The following is a 21,386-nucleotide window of genomic DNA, read 5'->3' on the forward strand; positions in this document are numbered from 1 at the left end:
GGTAACTGAAAGTTCTATTAATTGCTTTTTTTTAGTTTTTGGTAGCAGCAGTAGTTATCTTTCCTTAAATATTCAACGCTCTTTTCAGTACTTTGGTTTCCTTTAGTCTATAAAGAATACTATGGCGACAGCAAAAAATGTCTAGTGGCGGGACAGCACCTCGTGAAGAGACAGTACAGCGCATGCGTGAAGCAGCCATATGTCTTGAGTGCTGCTGTGCCTCACTCCCTCCAGCCTGTGATGGCAAAAGTCCTTGCTTACCAAAAATATGGTTTGCATGGACAGATAGAAATAAGAGAGAATAAAAGATTAATGTATTTTTTAAATTTTTTATTTTATTTATTTATTTTTTTTAGACTACAAGAGGGTTTGACGTGCTGTAATACAAAATATAAGCGGTTGAAAAGCTGGAAGGGATCTTGGAGAAAGAGTGTGTAGCAATGAATCAGTGAATACCTGGTCGGGATAGTAAAGCAACAAGACATTCAAATTTCGCGGCTGACTCGAGAACGCGAAGTACGAAGCCATTCAAAACACGCGGGGCTGACTCTCACATGCGCTGTCTTGACCTCTTCCCACGTGGCGCCAGTCCGCGATTAGACAGTAAGCAGAGTACCCAACGAATACCCTCTGATGGCCGTGTCCTTTGTCCTGTGTCCATACCCAGTGTCGGTGGATCAACTCATACCACGCCCGTGTGCGGGACGTGGTGGGCGGGGAGCTGATAGCGCAGGGCCGCAGGCGAGGCTACGACTGGGTGGTGGCCAAGACGGAGCCCATCCCGTGCATCAGCGGCTACACAGGCCCTTCTGCAGGCAAGTCCTCCTCAACCTCCTCCTCCACTGACAATATGGCCGCGCTAACAGTGACAGACCTGCTGGGGGATGCCGGCGGCGCGGGGGGCAGGGGGGCGTCCGCGTGGCTGGTGCTGGGGGCCCTGGCGCTGGCTGCGTTGCGCGGGTTGTAAAGGTGTACACTTCTGCTGCAGGCGAGTGGACGTCATCAGGCTGTGGGAGGCTTCAGGGCAAACATATCAGGCAGCGGTGAAGGAAGGCCATTCATTGTATTAAACCTTGGGAGATTCTAGAGATAATAGGACCGCATGGGAGGCTGCTCTTAAAACTTTTCGTCGTCTCGTCTCGACTACTTTTAATAGGCTTTAGTGCAGACCAGTTTGCTTTTCAAGGGTGTTTTCATGATTCTAGTTGTTTTCCTAGGATTTTTGCACTAATGCGATAAAAAAAACACCCCTGAGAACCCGACTGATATCTGTGGCCTTTGAAAACAATCCTGATGAAAGAACAAAGCGTCCCAACAACCAAGTCTCAAGGCTACCAGCAAAACTACCAAAATCACAACAGCCAATCAAAACTAATCTAACTTGATGGTGCTTATTCTTCAATTCCATGCGGTTTTATTACACAGACTCCCCAGCCAAGCTTTGGAAGACCACCACTGACAACCTAACCATATCACGAAGGTGGCCTGTGGTCTTGACTTGAGGGACTAAGTTAACCAGCACTAGAAACTGGAATCCTATTTGCGTATTTTATTTTTTATCCTTTTTGTACTGGAAGCTTCTGAGGACGGCTGTCGTGCTGAGTTACTTCCTTCTCACTCTGGCCTTGACGAGAATACAGTATGAAGTGAAGAAAGAGTTGAAATGTTTATCAAGGAACGTAACTATAGTCTTTTGTACTGGGAGCTTCTGAGGAACAGCAGTTAGGCAGAGTCTCTCCCCTCTCACCCAAGTTTTCTCTAGAAGTAAAGAAAACTAGTTATATTTCTCTGGGAACACTATTTAGCATTGTTACACGTGTCATTACCGTCGCAATCTTATTAGTCATATAGAGAATTCAGTTTTACACAATTAGATTAGGCTAGTAAGTGATTACAGAAAACGGTATTGATAACGAGAACTCAAGTAAAAATCTTTGGCCTTTGAAAATAAAAAGAACAAGGAATTTAAGAGGCCAGAGTGAGACAGGCGTGATTCTGTACAATTTTCCACCCACCTTTCTAATAAGAGCCATGGTATTATTGTTCCGAGGATTCTAGAGTTCCTGGAGAGTTAGTGGAGTCCTCTTGGTACACTGTTACACCCTCTTTGGTTTGTACATAGCAGCGCGGCGCCTCTAACTGCACAGCCCGCCTCCTCAGTTCCTTGTCCCGCATCTTGTACCTCCGCCAGGTCGTCCCTTGGTCATAGACTGTATCCTTAGACGTTTCAGGGCCTCATCTCGACTTCTACAGGCTCGTGAGGGGAAGTTATCAGGGTTTTTAAGGATCTTTTTTTTTTTCTTTCAGTTTTCATTTTTTTTTTATGGTTCTTGTGAAGTTATTAGTTTTCAAGGATGCTTTTTTTTCATGGTTCTAGTAGTTTTTTTTAATGATTTTGTTGGTTATTAGTTTTCAAGGGTGTTTTTTTCATGATTCTAGTGAAGCTATTAGTATTCAAGGGTATTTTTTTATGATTCTAGTGATTTCGCAAGTTTTCAAGGGTGTTTTTTCATGGTCCTGGTGATTTTGGCTGTTCATTCATGATTCCAGTGATGGGTTAATGAGTACCCTGCATCATCATTAGAAAAAAAAAAAAAAACTTGAGAAACTGACATAGCCTGATTTATCTCCGTGGCCTTTGAAGATCGGCCTGATGAAGGAATGAAGCGTGTCAGAATACAGTGTCCTTGAGTCAACAGGTCTTAAGTAGCGGCTCCAGTGTTCCTTTCTTTTTCAAACCCAAGTGTTCGTGAGCGTTTTGTAAAATTTGTAATCCACGTGGTCGGTTGAGCTGTAGTGTGCTCTTGTTTTGTATGTCATGTTTCCACGTGTGTTTGTGTGTGTGAATGTTATACTATGCAAGGTGCTGTAGTAGTGTTAGACCAGGTGCTGTGTGTGTGTGTGTGTGTGTGTGTGTGTGTGTGTGTGTGTGTGTGTGTGTGTGTGTGTCGCCGCTGCTGTAGTACCAAAGGGTATTTAAATGGAGGAGTGTGTGTAGCCAGAACTTTCTCGTGTAAGAGTGGACGTGTTTTAGTTTGGTTTGAGTTAGGATTGCTTCTTGGACAACGTGTGTGTGTGTGTGTGTGTGTGTGTGTGTGTGTGTGTGTGTGTGTGTGTGTGTGTGTGTGTACGCCTCGGCAGCATCTGTGTATAATGGTATTTATTAATAAGTTTTGAAGATTATTATTTTAGTGATCGTCAGTTTTAGGAGTTTCCAAACATGAGTCAGGAAAGAAAACGGTAACTTGCCCTCTGTGGGTGTTTAATATATCTACGGTCTTTACAGTTATATATCACTGCTGCTGTTTTCTGGAGTGTGTGTGTGTGTGTGTGTGTGTGTGTGTGTGTGTGTGTGTGTGGTGCTTAGCTGTAATATAAAGCTAAATCATTGTAATAAGGTTAAGGCGGTTGAGAAAAATATATAGACTACACGCATGCGCAGACTTTCAGGCGTGGCTTGGGAGAAATCATGTCATTTGTAACACCAAGATGAAAATCAAAATCATATTCATTGAGTGACGTCACTTCCTCTTTTAGTAATTTCATTTTCAGTTATTTTCTTGTTTGTGTAGCGTGTTTTCCCATGTTCGTATATTACAGATCCACTCTCCCGCCTGTCTCGTCAGCCTCTTACGCAGCCAATCTATTTCTTCATCTTGCCTCGGGGAATCGTATTTTCAGAGTATTTTCAGAATCTTTCAGCTTATCTCTCCTACTGTCAACAGGCTCTAGAGGAAGTAAGCGATAGTTTTCAAGAATACTCTTATGATCCCGGTGAATGTTAAGTAAGGTACCGTCTTTCTTTCCTGACGTCACTGTAATGAGGTAACGAGTTTCATGTACATCCGTGATAGTCTATATACTTTTAACTTCCCTTGGGATGAAAAACAAGACTACCACTGATTGCTACTGTCTGCCACGGTCCACCGGCGCCATCTTGGTGTGTGAGGCGTCTTGCTGTCCTCACGCCTCGCCCAGTGCCGCCTCTGACTGTGAGGATCAAGGACTCACTCATTCCAAAAAGCGTTGTCACATGGTCAGTGGGCGAGTGTGGCAGCCAGGCACGCTCCTCGCCGGTGCCCCTGACGAGCGTGGTGCACGGGGAGTTTTGTATCATTCACGAACCTGCTCGAGCAAGGCTGGTGCTTCAGTTCATCACGCCTCCATGATCAGTCTCCACGCATTGTCTACTCTTGTACTGAACCACCACAGTTGCGCGCTGATCATGTGACAAGGGCTTTATTGCGAACACCCGTCCACCGCAACACTCAGGCCCCCAGTGGCAGGCCCACAGCAGGAGTGGTGACAGCGTAACCAGAGCAGCACACCGTGAGCAGTTATTTTCGGCATTTTTAACAGAATTAAAACGTGTTTCGCTAGCGGACGGAATCTTTAGTATGGATTTTTAACATTATATGTTTCATTGTTTTATATAAGAGGGGCACTGGCCAAGGGCAACGAAGTGGAAGAAAGAAATGCTTACTTAAAAAAAGGCCTGCCATTATGTACGTGTAGAATATCGCTGGTATTATTATTTTAATTTTTAAGATTGTACGTACGTGGCAGGTAGGCTAGGTAAGGTAAGGTTAGGTGAAATTGTAATAGCAACGTATATATGAATGAATTTCATGGTTTTACGTGGAAAATCATTTACTTTTCGTCCGCTTGTGAGACAAAGGAGCGTGGGTCTGTGAACATGCCCAAACATCGAGCTAGGAACTGATCACTTGGCAGAACAGCTGAGCAGGACGTGACAAATCAAAGTGTACCTATTTATCATATTTATTATTACATTTTGTTGTGTGTCAGCAGGAGTTAGTTAACTAATTCTAAATGTAAAAGTCCGCACAGGTAACACACACACACACACACACACACACACACACACACACACACACACACACACACACACACACACACACACACACTCACACACACGTATCATAAAAGAAATTACAAACAAACAAGAACCAACTTGAACTTGTACATGAATAAAAGGAAGAAGATCCTAAGACTAATGCATAATTTATCCATTAGCTCCATTAGTGTTGTTGCTTTGAGCACTAACGATAGCGCGGCCGGAGAGTCAGGTAGTGTAGCGGGCAACCTTCAAGCTGTTGTATCTGAGCGCAACATGTAAGTAAAAAGTTCCAGCCAGTACTCACCTGAACACTGACGCGCGGCTGTCTTGCACACTGTAGCCCTAGTGAGGAATGCTCGCCTGGCCCTGCATGCTCCTGTAGGCTCTCGTGCCCTCACGCCTCATCACCAAAACTTGCTGTTCCCACCACCCGTGTCCTGTACATAGCACTGGGACCACTTGTAATCCGTCTTCTTAAACGCTTTCCATGTGTTTATCCTTTAATCCTTTCACCGATGCAGTCCTTTGGCAGTCAGAGCTCGTATAAGATTTAGAATACAGTAAGAAAAGAGTAAATTTCTCCTTTTTTCGGCTATAAAAGTAGAAATTCAGAGCTCTAAAATTATGAACACCTTAAAGAAAAGAGAAACAAGGTACATTTCATCTTTGTTTTGGCCACAAGTACTCAAAAGACTGAAGTACAAAAGTAAATGGGCAAAAATTGTGATTATCTATTCTGACGCCATTGTAATCAGAGAAACTGGAGATTCATATAACATATCTGTATCTTGAGTGTCTAAAATAATTGTAATCAAAGGATTGTCTCCCAATGAAAGGATTAACAGGCTCTGGTGGGAGTTATTGGGGTTTTCAAGGGTGTGTGTGTGTGTATGTGTGTGTGATCCTAGTGATAGTTTAACAAGGATTCTGCATCAGTAGGAGGACCACCCATGAAAACCCCACTAATCGCCTCTGTGGCCTTTGAAAAACAGTCCAGGTGAAAGAACCAAGCGTTTAAGAATACGGGTTTGGGTTTTCGTGATTTCTTTTGGTTTCTTTCTTTTATTTTGTTGGTGTCAGGGAAGCGAATGTATTTGGGGAGTGTTTTTTTTTTCGGTTTGTTTTTTGTTTCTACCTTTTTTTTATGAACCGGGTGAATTATTTGGTGTGTTTTTGTGTGTTTTTTTTTTTTTGGTATTTATTCTTCTTTTCTGGGTGTGATTGATTATTTTATTTTATTGTTTTTTCCCTCTGTAGCATTTATTGTGTTTCTTTGTGATTTTTAAACGTCCTAATTCTTATTTTTATTGTATGGATGTTTCTGTTTCTTACGTTTTCCCTGTGACAATTATACCTCCTTTTTTTTATATGATGTGCCTTTTTCCTTGCTTTGGTAATATTTTTGGCAGAGTATTTATTTATTTACTCATTTGTTTTTATTACTCCACTACCTTGACTTTGAATGGGGAGGTGGAAAGCTTACGCCACCACCACCACCACCACCACCACCACCACACTACTACTGTTGGTGCGGTGCTTCTTAAGACTTTGTAATCCTTTCCTTATTTCTTGTAGCTGTTGTTATTTCAGCTTCGGGTGTGTTGTTGAGATGCAGCTGCTATTTATTTTTTATTCTTTTCTTTTCTTGGTAATTTTTTTTCTCCCCTTTTATTTTATAGATCTTGGTTTTTTCTCTGTTTGACTCACACATTTATTGTACTTTGATCTGCACTTTCTTTTTTTTAACTAATATGTTTTATGAATGTTACTTTTCATTGTAATTAATGCGCTGTTAATTTTTTACGTTTTTCTCCTAGTGATTGTTTTTTTTTTTTTTTTTTTTTTACATCTGCACTTTCCTTCCGTTTATTTTCATTATATTTTTGTTTATGTATGTGTGTACGTACAGTCATGACCAATAAGTCAGTTCACTACACTCCATCAGTCTGTCCTATCAATCATTTATCAGTCTCTCTCTCTCTCTCTCTCTCTCTCTCTCTCTCTCTCTCTCTCTCTCTCTCTCTCTCTCTCTCTCTCTCTCTCTCTCTCTCTCTCTCTCTGTGTGTCCTCTTATCTACTCAAAATCAGTCACTTATCAGATTTACAAGACTGTCAGTAGAGGACCTAACACTAAGAAGGGAAAGGCAGACCAGTAGTGAATGCAGGAGGTTCCTCGACTCTTGGTCATGACTGAATTGCTAGATGTAAGAGTCTCGTGTGTCGGTGTTTCGGGGCTTCGGTGGTTTGTTGGTTGGTGGTTCACTTCATGTTTTGGGTGCGGTGCATTGCATGGAGGGCTGAGGGGGAGAGGACTACTAGTAAATCCATGTCTTAACTAATCCTTTTCAGCACAGATTAGCAGGCAAGCTTTGTACACGCGGGTCAGTGCTACAGTCACCCACGTGGGCTGTTGGCGGCCAGGCTTAACCAGCGTTCGCGCTTCGACAACCACTAAACACTAATTGTTTCATACAACGTGCACTGCAAATTATAAATCCTCGGACACCATAAAAAGTGTCATTTTCTGTTAGTTTTATATATATATATATATATATATATATATATATATATATATATATATATATATATATATATATATATATATATATATATATATATATATATATATATATATATATATATATATATATATATATATATATATATATATATATATATATATAAGTACAGAACACTGCGTTTTTCAAAGCATCGAATACTTTTTTTTTTTGTAAAGCAGAAGAATCTACAAAGCACTGAGCATTGTACATACAAAACTTTTTTATTCCGGTAAGCCACCAAACACAACACAGACTTCTTTAGTGCTCTGTGCTTTGAGGAGAAGCTAACAAACTAAAGACTGGTTTTATGCCTGGGCGCCTAACAAATCCATTCCCCGTACTGTGGCACTGTGCCCGCGTTGTGGTGCCCGATGTGAGACGTGACTGACGGGCCGCCTCACTCCAAGCTTGAGTCTTGTTATAACCAAGTGCTGCTGGATCATTCTAACATCCACCACTCAGTGAAGAACCTTGCAGGCTAAATCTAATGTCACTTAACAACCTGACCTTACTTACGATTACTATTTCAAAGATGTCAGCGTCATTTTTTTCAACAGTTTAAAATAGAAGTCATTATAGTTTTTCACGAGTGCTTTCATAATATTATTGAGTCCAATGAAGAATTTCGTATTATAATTGGAAAAAAAAAAAGCAGCAAGTTATCTTCGTGGCCTCTGATACGCGTTTTCAAGGGTGCTTTCATGACTCTAACAAGCTGCATTTATTGTCAGTGGGTAAAATACCTTAAATAATAATTTCTGTGGCCTCTGATAGACATTCTAGTAGTTCTAATGAGAGCCCAGTGTTTCAAAATACGGGTTTGTCTGGTATCAAGGCAAAGAATAAATTGGCTCTTTTCTTTCTTCTATCCCTTGGTTCTTCTTTGGGAACTGTACTAAGAGCAGGCCGTTATACATGTACTTAATTTTTTTACCCCTTGGCTGACCCTCTAACATAAAAAAAAAAAAATAATAATAATAGTAAAACTTCCTATTCTGCACGCTAATACAAATAAGGTTTCAGTGTTTATAAGTGACATGAGATTTAGTTGCGCACACTTCACTACGGAATGGTGGATTTTCAGATAATCCCAGCTACTACCACTACTACTCTTACTAATTCACCATAAACCACCAGGGCTTCTCTCACTCACTAATGAAGTCGTAACAGCCACTTTGTACATAGCGTAACACAACCCCTAACTGTAGCAGCATCACCGCATCTACACTGACGAAGGAGGAGCGAGGGCGTGTACTAATAGTAATCTGATGCCTGCAGTGTCGTTGTTGAGGAGAAAGCGGCAGGGTGAAGAGCATCAAGGACAAAAGCAGGTGCAGGAGCATGGACAGCAAAACACAACGGCAGCAGTGACGCAGAAGAAAACAGTCACCTTGAAGGACAGAAAGAATTGTGGAGAATTGGACGTGGAGCCGAGGATTCGAGTCAACACCACCACGCAGTAAGTCACAGTAGCATCGTGTCTTGTCTCCAAACGCTTCTCTTGAGCTTCGAACTGCCAGAACCTGATTTTCGCTTCAGATTCAGTGTATAGTTAAGACCGGGTAAGAAGTAATGTAATGGGTTCAGGCGTGATGATAATAGTTTTTTTTTTTTTTCCTTTTTTTTTCTTTTTTTTTTTTAAGTGAGTGTCTTGTTTTTGTATTTTTAGTCTATTCCTCAATTATCCTTGATTTTTCTGCTATCTCCGTACCAGTAAATCAATGTTTCAAATGTAAAATTCTCTCTCTCTCTGGTAATTTCTCCACCTCCCTCCTCGCCTTCAGAGTGGCACACCTGCGGCAGGAGATGGACCTACGGAACTTCACGGCCTACATCGTGCCCATCAACGGAGAGCAGGTGAGGCGAGCGGCTCTTGCTCTTCGTGTGTCATCTTTCCGTTAGACCAAATCTTTATCGCACCGTGTGATTCATGGTGTGGTCCTGTGTACGCTAAACCTTCTCTCTTTACCTTCATGTGTACATTTTTTTTTTTATTATTATTTGATTATGTGCTATCCAGCTTCTATATTAGGACAGTTCCCAAAGCGCATAGTGAAGTTAAGTGATTAAAAAAATTCTTGCGTGGCACCACAACTAAGGTCATATGGCGCCCTCCAAAAAATAGATAAATAAATAAATAAAATAAATAAATAATAATAAAAAAATAAAAATAAATAATTGCATAAAAATAGCAAGTGTTAAAATGAAATGTAAAAGTAATAAAAATAGAATATAGTTCAAATTTTAAAAGCATAAACAAACAAAAACTAAAAACTACAACTAAAAGAAAGTTAAGCGGGCTGGGATTTGAATGTACTAATTGCAGGTGAAAGTCAAAATGCACAAAATCAAGTAATTCAAGGGTATGACAAAAAAAAAAAAAGTGCTACAAAAGGCACAAAAAAATAATAAATAAAGAGGCAAAATGAGCAATGTCCCGCGCAGGATGGCTACACAATGGAAGCCGAGGACCGTCTGCCTTTCCTGACGGGCTTCACGGGCACCTATGGCTTGGCGGTGGTGACGGAGACCCAGCAGGCCCTCTGGACCGACGGTCGCTACTTCCTGCAAGCGGAGGACGAGCTGGACTGTCACTGGCTACTGATGAAGAGTGGCCAGGAGGGGGTGAGTGGTGCGACTGCCGCGCTATTTCTAGTTGAAGTATTACTGTTGATTTTGCTTCCTGGCATGCATAGACTGATTTTATTTGTATTTTTTATTATTATTATTATTTGGAATGTTAGTGTGTTTTTTTTCTTTTTGAGTCCTAATCGGAGGTTTGGTACGTTTTTTTTTTCTTTTGAGAAAGTTTTTCTATTTAGTTTTCTTACTTTTTGGATGTTTATTTTTCCATATCGACCATTTGTTACACAAATTTCTTGCCCAACCTGCGTAGGAGGCGCATCACAGCCCATGAGAAATGTTGCTCAGATGGGAACGCCATTGCTATTACAAGATTATCCTTATTTTGTTTGATTTTTTTTATACTTTTCTCCCTTCCGACGTCAGGTTCCCAAGGTGATGGAGTGGCTGAAGGAGGTAGTGCCAGCGGGAGGCAAGGTGGCTGCCGACCCTAAACTAGTGAGTGCTGATACCTGGAAGACCTACAGCAAGGACCTGGCAGGTGAGAGAGAGAGAGAGAGAGAGAGAGAGAGAGAGAGAGAGAGAGAGAGAGAGAGAGAGAGAGAGAGAGAGAGAGATTCATGATCGTTTTACTCTCCAGTGGAAACTTTTTAAGAGGAATCTCTGTTTTGTCTCCTGGTGAAACTTGTGCTTCATTCCAGCAATTTCGTAGTTTCCTTAATATTCTTAGGGGAGAGGAAGTCTTAATTTGTTCTGATGGATCTGTGTCATTCCAGCCTCAGATATCAGTCTGGTGGCGGAGGAGACCAACCTGATGGACTTGGTGTGGCCTGCAGAGGAGCGGCCGCCATACCCTGAAGACCCAATCTTTATACACGAGCTGGACTTTGCTGGTGAGTGGCAGGGACTTGTTAGAATGCTTGGTAATTCTTGCTCCTTGTATGTATATATTTTGTATTGGTATTCATCTTAGGTTCTCACCCTTATTTTCTTCCCTACTCTGAGGACCCAATCTGTACATGTAATTTGGGCTTCGCTGGCGAGTGGCAGGGGCTGGTCAGAATAGGTGATGAAAGAATTGTTCCTTGAAGTCAATAATGTACGCCTCTCAGACTTTTCTCTTCCTTCTAATTTTAATAGGGATTGTTCTCTGCCTCCTTTCTCTTTCTTCTTTTACTTCCTTGTACTTTTAATAGGCATTTTCCTCAGTCTCCCTTTTCATCCTTATTCTTTTCGGTATAGCTTTAATTGATATTATTCTCTGCCTCTTCATTGTAATTTTAATAGGTATCAATTCAGCCTCCTTTCTCATCCCTGCTTTCTTCCTTTTCCCTGCAATTTTAAATTGGTGTCATTCTCAGCATCCCTTTTCACCATCTCTCTCTCTCCTAGTCCTCCTAATTGTGAGTTAACTGCAGGACGTTTGAGTGTTATTCCTGTAACTCTTGTACAGGCAAGCGCTGGGAGGACAAGGTGAAAGAGGTGCGGGAGGAGATGGTGAAGAAAGGAGCTGACCTGTTGGTAGTGACATCCCCAGATGAGGTGGCGTGGCTCCTGAATGTGCGAGGCAGTGATGTGAAGACTACACCAGGTGGGTATTGTCTAGCCTCACCACAAACATACAAGAAGTCCCATTTACTGTTGTCTAGTCTTCTCAAACATGCACACACATACAAGAACTGCCTTATTTACTTAAACACAAAAACTCCTTCATTTATCTCAGTGTTTAATCTCTCAGAACTGCCTCATTTGCTTGTCTAGTCTCTCAAAGTCATACAAGATCTGCCTTATTTACTTACCTGAACTGGTTTATGTATTTCACTGTCTAGTCTTACCTAGACACATGCAAAAACTGTCCCATTTGCTTGGCTAGTCTCTCCCTAGTTCTCCTTATCACACACACAAGAACAGTCCCACTTGCTTCTTCAGTCTCATCCACACATACATATACAGACAAAACTCTCCAATCTCTAGAACAGTGTGGCATCAAATAAAGCACAAAGTTGGTCCTCCTGCTCCTTGTCCTCTTACTAATCTTGCTTCTTCCAGTGTTCCGAGGATATGTCATTGTGGATCGGAAGGGAGTGGAGCTTTTCATTCCCCAGGGCAAGATTACACCTGCTGTGGACCTGCACCTCAACGTGAACCAGTGCAACGACCAGGAGTGTGTCACGTATGTCCTCCCCCACTTTTGCCTTTATGATGCTCTGCTCTCTCCCCTTGTATTTTCAAAGGCCGGAGATGATTAGCTGGATTTTCTTAATTTCCCAGCCATCTTCAGACCCCTCCCACCCATCCTCTGAGCCCCAAGTTACCTACCACTCCTCACAGACCCAAAATGCATGCTTTCACTATCCTAGCCTCAGTTACATCTCACTCCTCACACCACAATATAGTTGTTTTCACTATTCCAACCCCTAACCTCCCTGTCTCTGCAGCATCACGGCTTACTCTGCCATCCTGAACCGCCTCCGAGCCCTTGAGTTGAACCCTGAAGTGAAGAAGGTGATACTGCCCAAGAAGTGGTCCTACTCTGACGGTGCCTCCTTTGCCATCTACTCAGCGGTGAGAGAGAGAGAGAGAGAGAGAGAGAGAGAGAGAGAGAGAGAGAGAGAGAGAGAGAGAGAGAGAGAGAGAGAGAGAGAGAGAGAGAGAGAGAGAGAGAGAGAGAGAGAGAGAGAGAGAGAATATTAAGTAGACAAACAAGATAGGAGGAAATAAATCATCAGAGACGTATTGGTATTTAGGAAACGAGAGCTCCTATATGCATAAATTTCAGTGTCACATCTGTATATCCAGCATCCCAACATTCTCCATGCACGTCCTCAAGAGCACAAAGAAAGATCTCATTGTTAAGGGCAAGGAAGAGATCTTAACCACCATGTCCTATTGCCAGGTGCCGGAGGACAAGAGGCTGGTGGTTGTGTCCCCAGTGCTGCTGATGAAGGCGCGCAAGAACCCCACAGAGGTGCAGGGCATGAAGGCGTCTCACGTTAGGGATGCCGTGGCTGTCATCTCCTTCCTGGCCTTCATGGAGACAGAGGTGAGGACTGCTGGTTTGGCCTGAGTGGCAGAGTGACAGGTAGTGTGTGGTGTAAAGAATGGCACTGCTGCTTTCTCATCACCTGAATCACACTCACTTCTGGGTTTCATCTTATCCTTATTTTACTGATTTTTCTTCTCCCTCTCCCCCTCTTCATTGACACATTGTAAAATATTTCCATCTTCTTCAGTCCTTCATCTCCTTTCCCTCTTTTTCTGATGAAATGCATCTGTCACCACTGGACTGGGTAAGACAAAAGTTGAAAGAAATTTTAATGGGATAAATTTCGCACACATTATTCAAGTAACCATCGGAACTGCAGTTAAGTGTACACCCAATACTTATGGTTATCAAGGTAAGTCCTACTATTAAACAGACTTTCTTAGGTAATCCTTTATTAGCTTGCAGAGGGTTAGGGAACTCTGTATTAACTTGCCCACTACAATCTTCCATTTAATGCAACAAAAAAATCTTATCCTAGGTGGAGGCTGGGAATGCCTGGGATGAGATAGAGGCAGCCACCAGACTGTATGAGCTGCGGCAGGAACAGCGCAACTTCATGGGCGTGTCCTTTGATACTATCAGTGCCTTTGGTCCAAATGGCGCTGTGATCCACTACCGGCCTAGACAGGACACCAAGCTGCACATTACGGCTGATAATCTGTACCTGGTGGACAGTGGCGGCCAGTACAAGGGTGAGGACAGAGGGGAGCTGGTGGAGGCAGGAGGGAGAAAGGGAGGGATATGTAGTGTACATTTTGGGTGAGGTGGTTAAGGAAGCAGGAAATGAGGGAGGGAAAGCAGGAAATGAGGGAGCAGATGTTTAGTCTTGATTCTGTGAGTACAGTAATGTTAATATTAGAGTAATGAAAGTAAGAGGAACAAGACCACTCTGTTACAAATACCATGCAGGCCAAGAATGGGGAAGGCTGACAGATAATGAGGAAGAACAAAAATGAGAAGGGATTGGAGTAATGAGGTAAAGAAGAGGAGCAGAAGGTACTTGTTACTATCTGAACCACCTCACAGCCTCCCTCTCTCCCCACAGATGGCACCACAGACGTGACCCGCACACTGCACTACGGCACACCCACGCCCATGCAGGTGGAGGCGTACACCAGGGTGCTGATGGGCGCCATTGACCTCGCCACCCTGGTGTTCCCTGAAGGCACCGGGGACTCTGATGTGGACATTCTGGCGAGGAGGTAACAAGATGTTAGGAGATCTGCAACAATGAGAGAGAGAGAGAGAGAGAGAAACATGGACAGGTTAAAGAACAAAAGATTGTATAGGAAAGGATATAGACATGAATAAGAACATCAGTCCTTTATGGCAGCTTACATTTAACTCACACAGGTTCATGCATATAAATACCAATGTGTTTGTATCCTTCCTCGAAGGCCGCTTTATGAGGTGGGGCTGGACTACCGTCATGGCACAGGGCACGGCATTGGGCACTACCTCAGCGTGCACGAAGGTGAGGACACGGCTGCAACGCCTCATCTGAAATTCACTCACGGGTTGCACTGGAGCCAGTGCCACTTTGTAAAATGTCTCATGCAAAGACATATATTGCACAAATGTGTGATGTGAGGGAGGGATGTGTAGGTTTGTTAGAAGCAACAAATGGGAGCATCCTGTAAGACTGCTTGGGAACCACTGATCTATGTACACTGACACACACACACACAAACACACACACAGTGCTCAACTTGCAGCATTTCCTGTACCTCCACATTTATGAAGAAATGGAATAACAACATCAAAGGCAAGCATTACTGCTTGAGTGGCAGGTTAAGGCTTTTGTTTCCCTTTCAGCACCAACACAAGTTCGCATCTATAGTGACGAGGAGCATGAACTGGAAATTGGCCACTTCTTTTCAGACGGTAAGTATGAGGGTGACAGGAAATGTGCATATACAGATTTTTTGTTATCTAGACCTAAAATATGGTGATACTTGAATGCATTACTGACCTAATTGCTGAAATCCTGTGCATGTGTTTCTGTCCCAGAGCCTGGCTACTACCAGGACAATGAGTGGGGCATTCGCCTGGAGACCATCCTGACAGTGGTGCCTCTCGACACTAAGGTTGGTAGAAGGTTGCGCCACTGGAAAAACACCAAAATGTTACCAGGATTCCCATACTTAAATTAACCAAATACTTATCAACACTAGCTATACAGATTTGCAGAAATTACACTAAATTCATTCTTTCCTCCTGTTGCAGTACACCTTTAACAAACGCATGCTGGGCTTTGAGGCGGTGACGCTTGTGCCATTTGAGACCAAGCTGATCAACCTTACCCTCCTGAATGATCACCAGGTAAGACAGCAGGGTGAATAAACAGTGGGAGTAATGCAGGTGGAGGGCATTTAGAGAGGCAAAAGGTGTCAAGAGGACTCTGTCTTGACCTTAAGACATCTCATCACTGTGCCTCATAACCCTTCTGGTTCTCTTTAACCTTTATGGACTTCCTGTAAGCCAACATGAAGCTGAGGTTTCCCATCATTGCAGTGCCACTGGCTCAACTCGTACCACCAGCGAGTGAAGGAAAGTGTGGGCCCAGAGCTGCTCACCCAGAACCGTGGGGAGGCCTATGACTGGATGGTGGCCAAGACAAAGCCACTGCCGTGCCCTAACCCTGACCGCCTCCAGCAGGACCGCCCCTACACTTCTCCACCTGCTAAGGCCACCACCACCACCACTACCACCACTACTACCACCACCACCATGTCCACCACCCCTACCTCCACTACTACCACCACTACTACCAGGCAGGGATTTTTCTAAGATGTGCAGTATTAAATCTGGAACTCCACTTATTCTAAAATCTACTTAACATGGACCAGGTGATGGACTAACTTTGGTGCATCAGAATGAGTAACAACCAATCACAAGTAATTTGGACACTGGCATGGCCTCTTTGGGTGAACTGATATCCTTAACCAAGCTTTACTGGAAAACAAAATTCTCATGTTCTGAAAACCTGCTAATGCAGCAGTCATCCTGAGGTATTATTTATTCATATTTAACAAGTGGTGCATTGCAGTAATTACTTAATATAGCTAGACTTTAAGGCATTTCTTGGACTGTTCTTGGTTTATGGATTAGTTGGACTCATCTTCAAGGACCTCTTCTGCCTCAAATGAATGCATTCACAGCCTTGCACAACCTAACATGGCAATGGTGAGCACACAAACACCACAACTTCATCACTCAGCTTTACCAGTTAAACTCGGCTTTAAAACAAGTCATTCAGTCACTGCACTGCTGGTGTGGATGCATAGCTGTGTGATGCATTGCTGTGTGTACACATTATGGCTGAATCTCTTACCACAGTTTCTAAGGAAAGAACATTACAGAGATCAGAAGAGGATCAGTAAGATAGAGAATATGTAATGACTTTTGCCCAAATGTTCACACAATTGAAAGTTTAAAGGTGGCAGGAAGGACAACACAAGACAGGGTCTGAGTTTCCATTGCTCAGTTTCTAGAGGGAATGACAAGTGTAGGTGAAATGGGAACTACATCAGTGTTTGTCCTGGACCATGATTCTGAGTTGCATGCTGCTGTTTATTTATTAATCATTCTCAGTCCTCTTCCTTGTCCTCATTATCACAGCATCAGTACTCTAAAGGTCATGCTGTGCTATTTACTGAATGTTTGAATGAGTCACCTGGGGTCTCCTGCTCCTGGAGCAATATTTCACATTGACAAAATCAACACTTCATCACAGTGATGAAATCAACAAGACTCTATAGTTAACAAGATCAATTATGGGAAGCTGACAGTATCAAGTAATCAGTATGACAACAACTCACATCATGATCTAGTCCAGACAGATGTATAACCCTGGTCAGTCTGCACCTGCCATCCTCTCCATGCCTGTGGACACATTCCCACAACCACTGGTCTTCTGGGAATAAAAGTCTTATAACCCAAAATGAGCTTGAATGAACCAAAATTCTAATTGGCTTTGTATACTCTAAGGGTTAAGGAAATTTACTTAATGACTCAGTATTCCTACACTAAGTCCAGTTAAGTGGGTTTTGCTGTATACTATATTCCATTCATCATCCTGCAAGGCCAGGCCACTCATGATCAGTTCTGCTGCATCATAATGGGAAGTTCTATAGGTGGGTATGACTGTCCTTGAACAAACTGAGGAGCTGGGACTTTACAGTTCAGCAAGTGTCCAAGGTATGGAATAAGGCTCTTTCCAGACAAGTTTAGAGGCACCAATGAAAATACTACAATGTTTATTTGCAGGTGTAACTGACGCATTGACTGCCTGACTGTTCCTGTACTGACTCCTTCCTCGACACACCACCACCAAGAGCCTTCTGGTGGCCATAGTTGTTCGTCACCAAAATGCATCAACACCAAAATGCATCAACCTTTAGCTAGATTCCCTTCTAAGGCATGCATGTAATGGAGGTGTACAAGTATCAGCATCTGCAGTCACTGTCATTGGAAAGTGACTGGCAGTATATGATCTTGTAATTTTTATATTTTATGCAAATTAAGAAATATATCCAGATATCTGATACATCTTGTACACTGATTCCCTATTCAAAATAGATGTCACAACTTAGTACAAGTAATGTAAGTTTTCCCTTTACTTGTTACTCTGCTAACATATCAATATTTTACTGATAACAAGAATTAGTCCATACTTAAAGACATATTAAGAGTACACATGAGTAGAGACAAAGTTGATGTGGCAGTAGAGTGCAACCAAAGGGAAAGTGACTGACTGACTGACTGAGTAGACACATGACCACCTCTCACATCCCCACCCAACCCCCTCCCCTCAGGCCAGACCCACAGTTCACAACATGGCTGATACTTACGTCCCCACCAACTGCAGTTACTCACTGTCATCTCACCACAATCAGTAGATCCATAGTAAAGAAAAATCTACAACTAACTTAAATTGAGCTGATGTAAAGGATAGATTAGTCAGGTGGGAAGTATGAGCAGCAAAAGTGGCCTTGCAATCATGAGTGGAGTGTGGTGGGCCAGATAAAGTGCTACACTAAGGAGTTTGGTCACTGGTGAGGATGTCAGTGGTGCACAAGTCTATAGCTTATTACTGTGAACTGCTTAACCATGACCTGCTAATATTTATCAACCATGACCTGCTATTATTTATCAACCATCACCTGCTAGTATTTATCTATTACTATAAGCAACATTTGCAAGTGAACCAATACTCATATATGTAAGCTTTGCAATAAATATGTATGTTCTAATGCTTTACAATAAATATATGTCCTGCAAGCCCCTTTCAAATACCAACATGCCACCAGTCACCCAGTAATGACACACAGCATACTCTGTACAAGTGCCACTCACCACAAGCCTTCAAGTGCAGCTCATTATACAAATTGCTTAACAGGATGCCAGCCATCAGGACCACCATGGACGACAGCCATGCCCTACCAGCCTCCAGCACCACGGCCGTCAGGCAGCACAACACCATGAGGCAGGCCGTCGCCAGCACCACCGAGAACGTGCACAAGGACAGTGCCTCAGCCCCCACTGCCTCCGTCCTGACCACCACCCTGCTGCTGTTGCTGCCGCTGGCCAGGTAGTGGAGCGGGGGCTGGTGGCTGCACCACTGAGCCGTGCCGGGATCTGCAGGTCTGGGCCTCACTGAGGGTCTCCTGACTGGCATGATGGACAATCAAAGGGGTGACGGGTCAAGGGCATGACAGTGACAAAGATTGGTTTTCTACAACTTAATAAAAGTTAGACTGTTGTTTGACTTACTTTGGTTAATTGTAATGGATTACTTTTTTTTGTTAACTTTCAAATGCTGCACATCTTGAGCTTGTACATATGCTGCTCCATGCCCAAATCCATTTTTTCTCTTTCTTTTGAGCCAGCACATGATGGCACAGCCATGACTCTTGTACTTTTTATTACCCTTAAATCATATTTAATACAACATGTTTTTTCATATTTTGGTGCAAGGCCTTTCTTGGAGTACATCTCTACAACAAACATATTTTAATATGCCATGGCACATTAAAATGTTGCTTTTACTACTGTGTCTGTCAAAGATGAACCATCCCTGAACAGCCATGCAGGGATCTGGTTCATTCCTTATTGCCAGTCTTGCCTCCACATTAGTACAGGCTTCTGAATTTTTATTTCTCATGCAAGTGTACCATTACAAGAGACTGTCTACTATGGCAGGATACCTCACAACTTAACTTTTCTCTTGAAAATGTAGAATCATAAACCAGTTGCTGTAAAGTCAAGATGTACAGTACTCTGTGAAATTACTGTGCATGCAGAGACAATCTTGAGGTGGTGTGCCTAGCCCATCAAAACATTATCATGCCTACCTGCCATGTGTCCTTGCAGGGCATCACTGTAGTTAAGGAGCCATTTATACGTCAATGTTTTTCACACTCTGCAGAGCCTTCCCTTGAGGTGAATGCCTCACTGGGCTGTGCCGTGGTGCTGTCAAGGCACACACAGGGCTGTTGGAGGGCAAGGGGGAGTTTGGGTTGTGCTCCATGATGACAAACTTGAGATCAAACCTTCATTTCTCAGATGATGAGATGCAGACAAGGCATTGCTGAAATGGGGAATATTAAATAAACGATGGCATTTTTGGCAAACACACATTGCAACTTCAGGGAAATGTGAATCAATAAGCAATTTGAAAAATATGCATTATAGAGCCAGTTTAGCTTAAAGTACAAACACTGTTGAAATTAGGACAAATGTACCAAAATCTCAGGAAACATCACAGAGCCAGTCTAGATTAATTAAGTCACCACAGCAAACCCTGGACCACTCCCTCCATACCTTGACTTGTTTTAAGGCTTTCTGAACCTTGACCATAACAAACCCAAGGAAGACAACTTAAAACAATTCAAGCCTCGGAGTGTTTGATCTCTGACTTAGTGATGACAGTAATCCAAAGTTTCATGATGTGTTGGGAATTGTGCTTTCAGGGAAGGGATTGGGTGGACACTGATGGATGAGCCTTGCTGTGTCACCTTAGATATGTGACTGCATGGAGGAGAGAAGAAAGACAGTCACTTGGTCTAGATAAATTAGTATTTTGGCACCACAGTAATAGGTAGAAATGTCTTTGGCAGTGGTACATGCAAGGATAAAGAGACAGTGTGAATTAGTCAACCTCCTGGGCGTGAGTCATACCACATCTTGTCACCATCTCTATACATGACTGATTAAAAAATCTGAATACTCTGAACTGTCCAGTATTGCACTAACCTACAAAACTACATAGGTCGTATGGTGCTGAGGTAGACAGCCAGGTGTCATGTTACCTAGTGTGACTATAACCAGATTTGGAAGGCACAAAGAACTGTGGGAGGAGAGGTGGTATGTGAGGGTTGTGGGAGAAGGAGAGGTAGTGTGCGAGGGTTATGGGAAAAGGAGAGGTGGTGTGAGAGGGTTGTGGAAGAAGGAGAGGTGGTGTGTGAAGACTGTGGGAGAAGGAGAGGTGGTGTGCGAGGGTTGTAGGAGAAGGAGAGGTGGTGTGTGAGGACTGTGGGAGAAGGAGAGGTGGTGTGCGAGGGTTGTAGAAGGAGAGGTGGTGTGTGAGGACTGTGGGAGAAGGAGAGGTGGTGTGCAAGGGTTATGGGAGGAGAGGTGGTGTTCGAGGGTTGTGGGAGAAGGAGAGGTGGTGTGTGAGGGTTGTGGGGAGAGGGAGTGTTGTGGTGCTGTCCTCCAGGCAGTGTTATCTGTTGCTTTGTGCTTGTTGTAAAGCAGTATTATTGACGCCAATAAAGATTATTCCTTGCTGTATTGATGTCCCAGTCTCTCTCTCTCACACACACACACACACACACACACACACACACACACACACACACACACACACTGACAGACTTCCAGATCCCCATAAACAAGTCTCCTGTACACATTCCAAAACACTCAAGCATCTTAACAAAATAACAATAGTCTGCAACAAAGCCACTGAGAAACTTTTTAACATACCATGTGAACCATTTAGTTGTACCACTGAGACACTGAAATAATTTACTATCAATAAACTCAAATATATAAAATTCAACCTTTAAATAAAACTAAAATTAAAAAGAACGAAACTAATCTTTGTGTTCATTACCCCACACTGCTTTCTTTTCATGTATGAGGGGCACCGGCCAAAGGCAACAAAACTGTAATAAAGAAAAAAAAGGCCCACTTAAGTGCCAGTCCCCAAACAGAGTCAAATGCGGTAGTCAAAAATTACAGGTTAAGTGTCTTGAAGCCTCCCTCTAGAAAAGTTCAAGTCATAGGGAGGAGGAAATGCAGAAGCAGGTAGGGAGTTCCAGTTTACCAGAGA

General features: G+C 42.9%; 1 protein-coding gene and 1 long non-coding RNA gene across 4 annotated transcripts; one reads left to right on the forward strand and one right to left on the reverse strand.

The window, feature by feature from the left end:
- The first annotated feature begins 539 nt into the window (after positions 1-539).
- On the forward strand, positions 540-21,149 carry LOC135090269 (xaa-Pro aminopeptidase 1-like). 3 transcript variants are annotated; one of them, XM_063986887.1, is made up of 18 exons: positions 540-603; positions 8,701-8,881; positions 9,207-9,279; positions 9,868-10,047; positions 10,432-10,546; positions 10,782-10,898; positions 11,459-11,596; positions 12,055-12,178; positions 12,444-12,570; positions 12,902-13,048; positions 13,530-13,743; positions 14,097-14,253; positions 14,449-14,525; positions 14,867-14,935; positions 15,062-15,138; positions 15,278-15,373; positions 15,566-15,825; positions 18,453-21,149. In XM_063986887.1, the coding sequence occupies exons 1-18, from the start codon at positions 555-557 to the stop codon at positions 18,646-18,648; spliced, it is 2,397 nt and encodes a 798-aa protein (XP_063842957.1). In that variant the 5' UTR covers positions 540-554; the 3' UTR covers positions 18,649-21,149. The 3 variants fall into 3 exon arrangements, with proteins under 3 accessions (XP_063842957.1, XP_063842958.1, XP_063842959.1); XM_063986888.1 differs by lacking the exon at positions 18,453-21,149 and adding an exon at positions 17,321-18,334; XM_063986889.1 differs by lacking the exon at positions 540-603 and adding an exon at positions 981-4,329.
- Positions 13,427-19,548, reverse strand: LOC135090271 (uncharacterized). The gene is made up of 4 exons (XR_010261839.1): positions 19,408-19,548; positions 15,024-15,158; positions 14,423-14,551; positions 13,427-14,242 (listed from the first exon to the last, which is right to left on the reverse strand). It is a non-coding gene; the product is annotated as an uncharacterized LOC135090271 (long non-coding RNA).
- Positions 21,150-21,386: the final 237 nt, after the last annotated feature.

This window comes from Scylla paramamosain, chromosome 34 (assembly GCF_035594125.1).
Source record: "Scylla paramamosain isolate STU-SP2022 chromosome 34, ASM3559412v1, whole genome shotgun sequence".
Classification (NCBI taxonomy): Eukaryota; Metazoa; Arthropoda; class Malacostraca; order Decapoda; family Portunidae; genus Scylla; species Scylla paramamosain.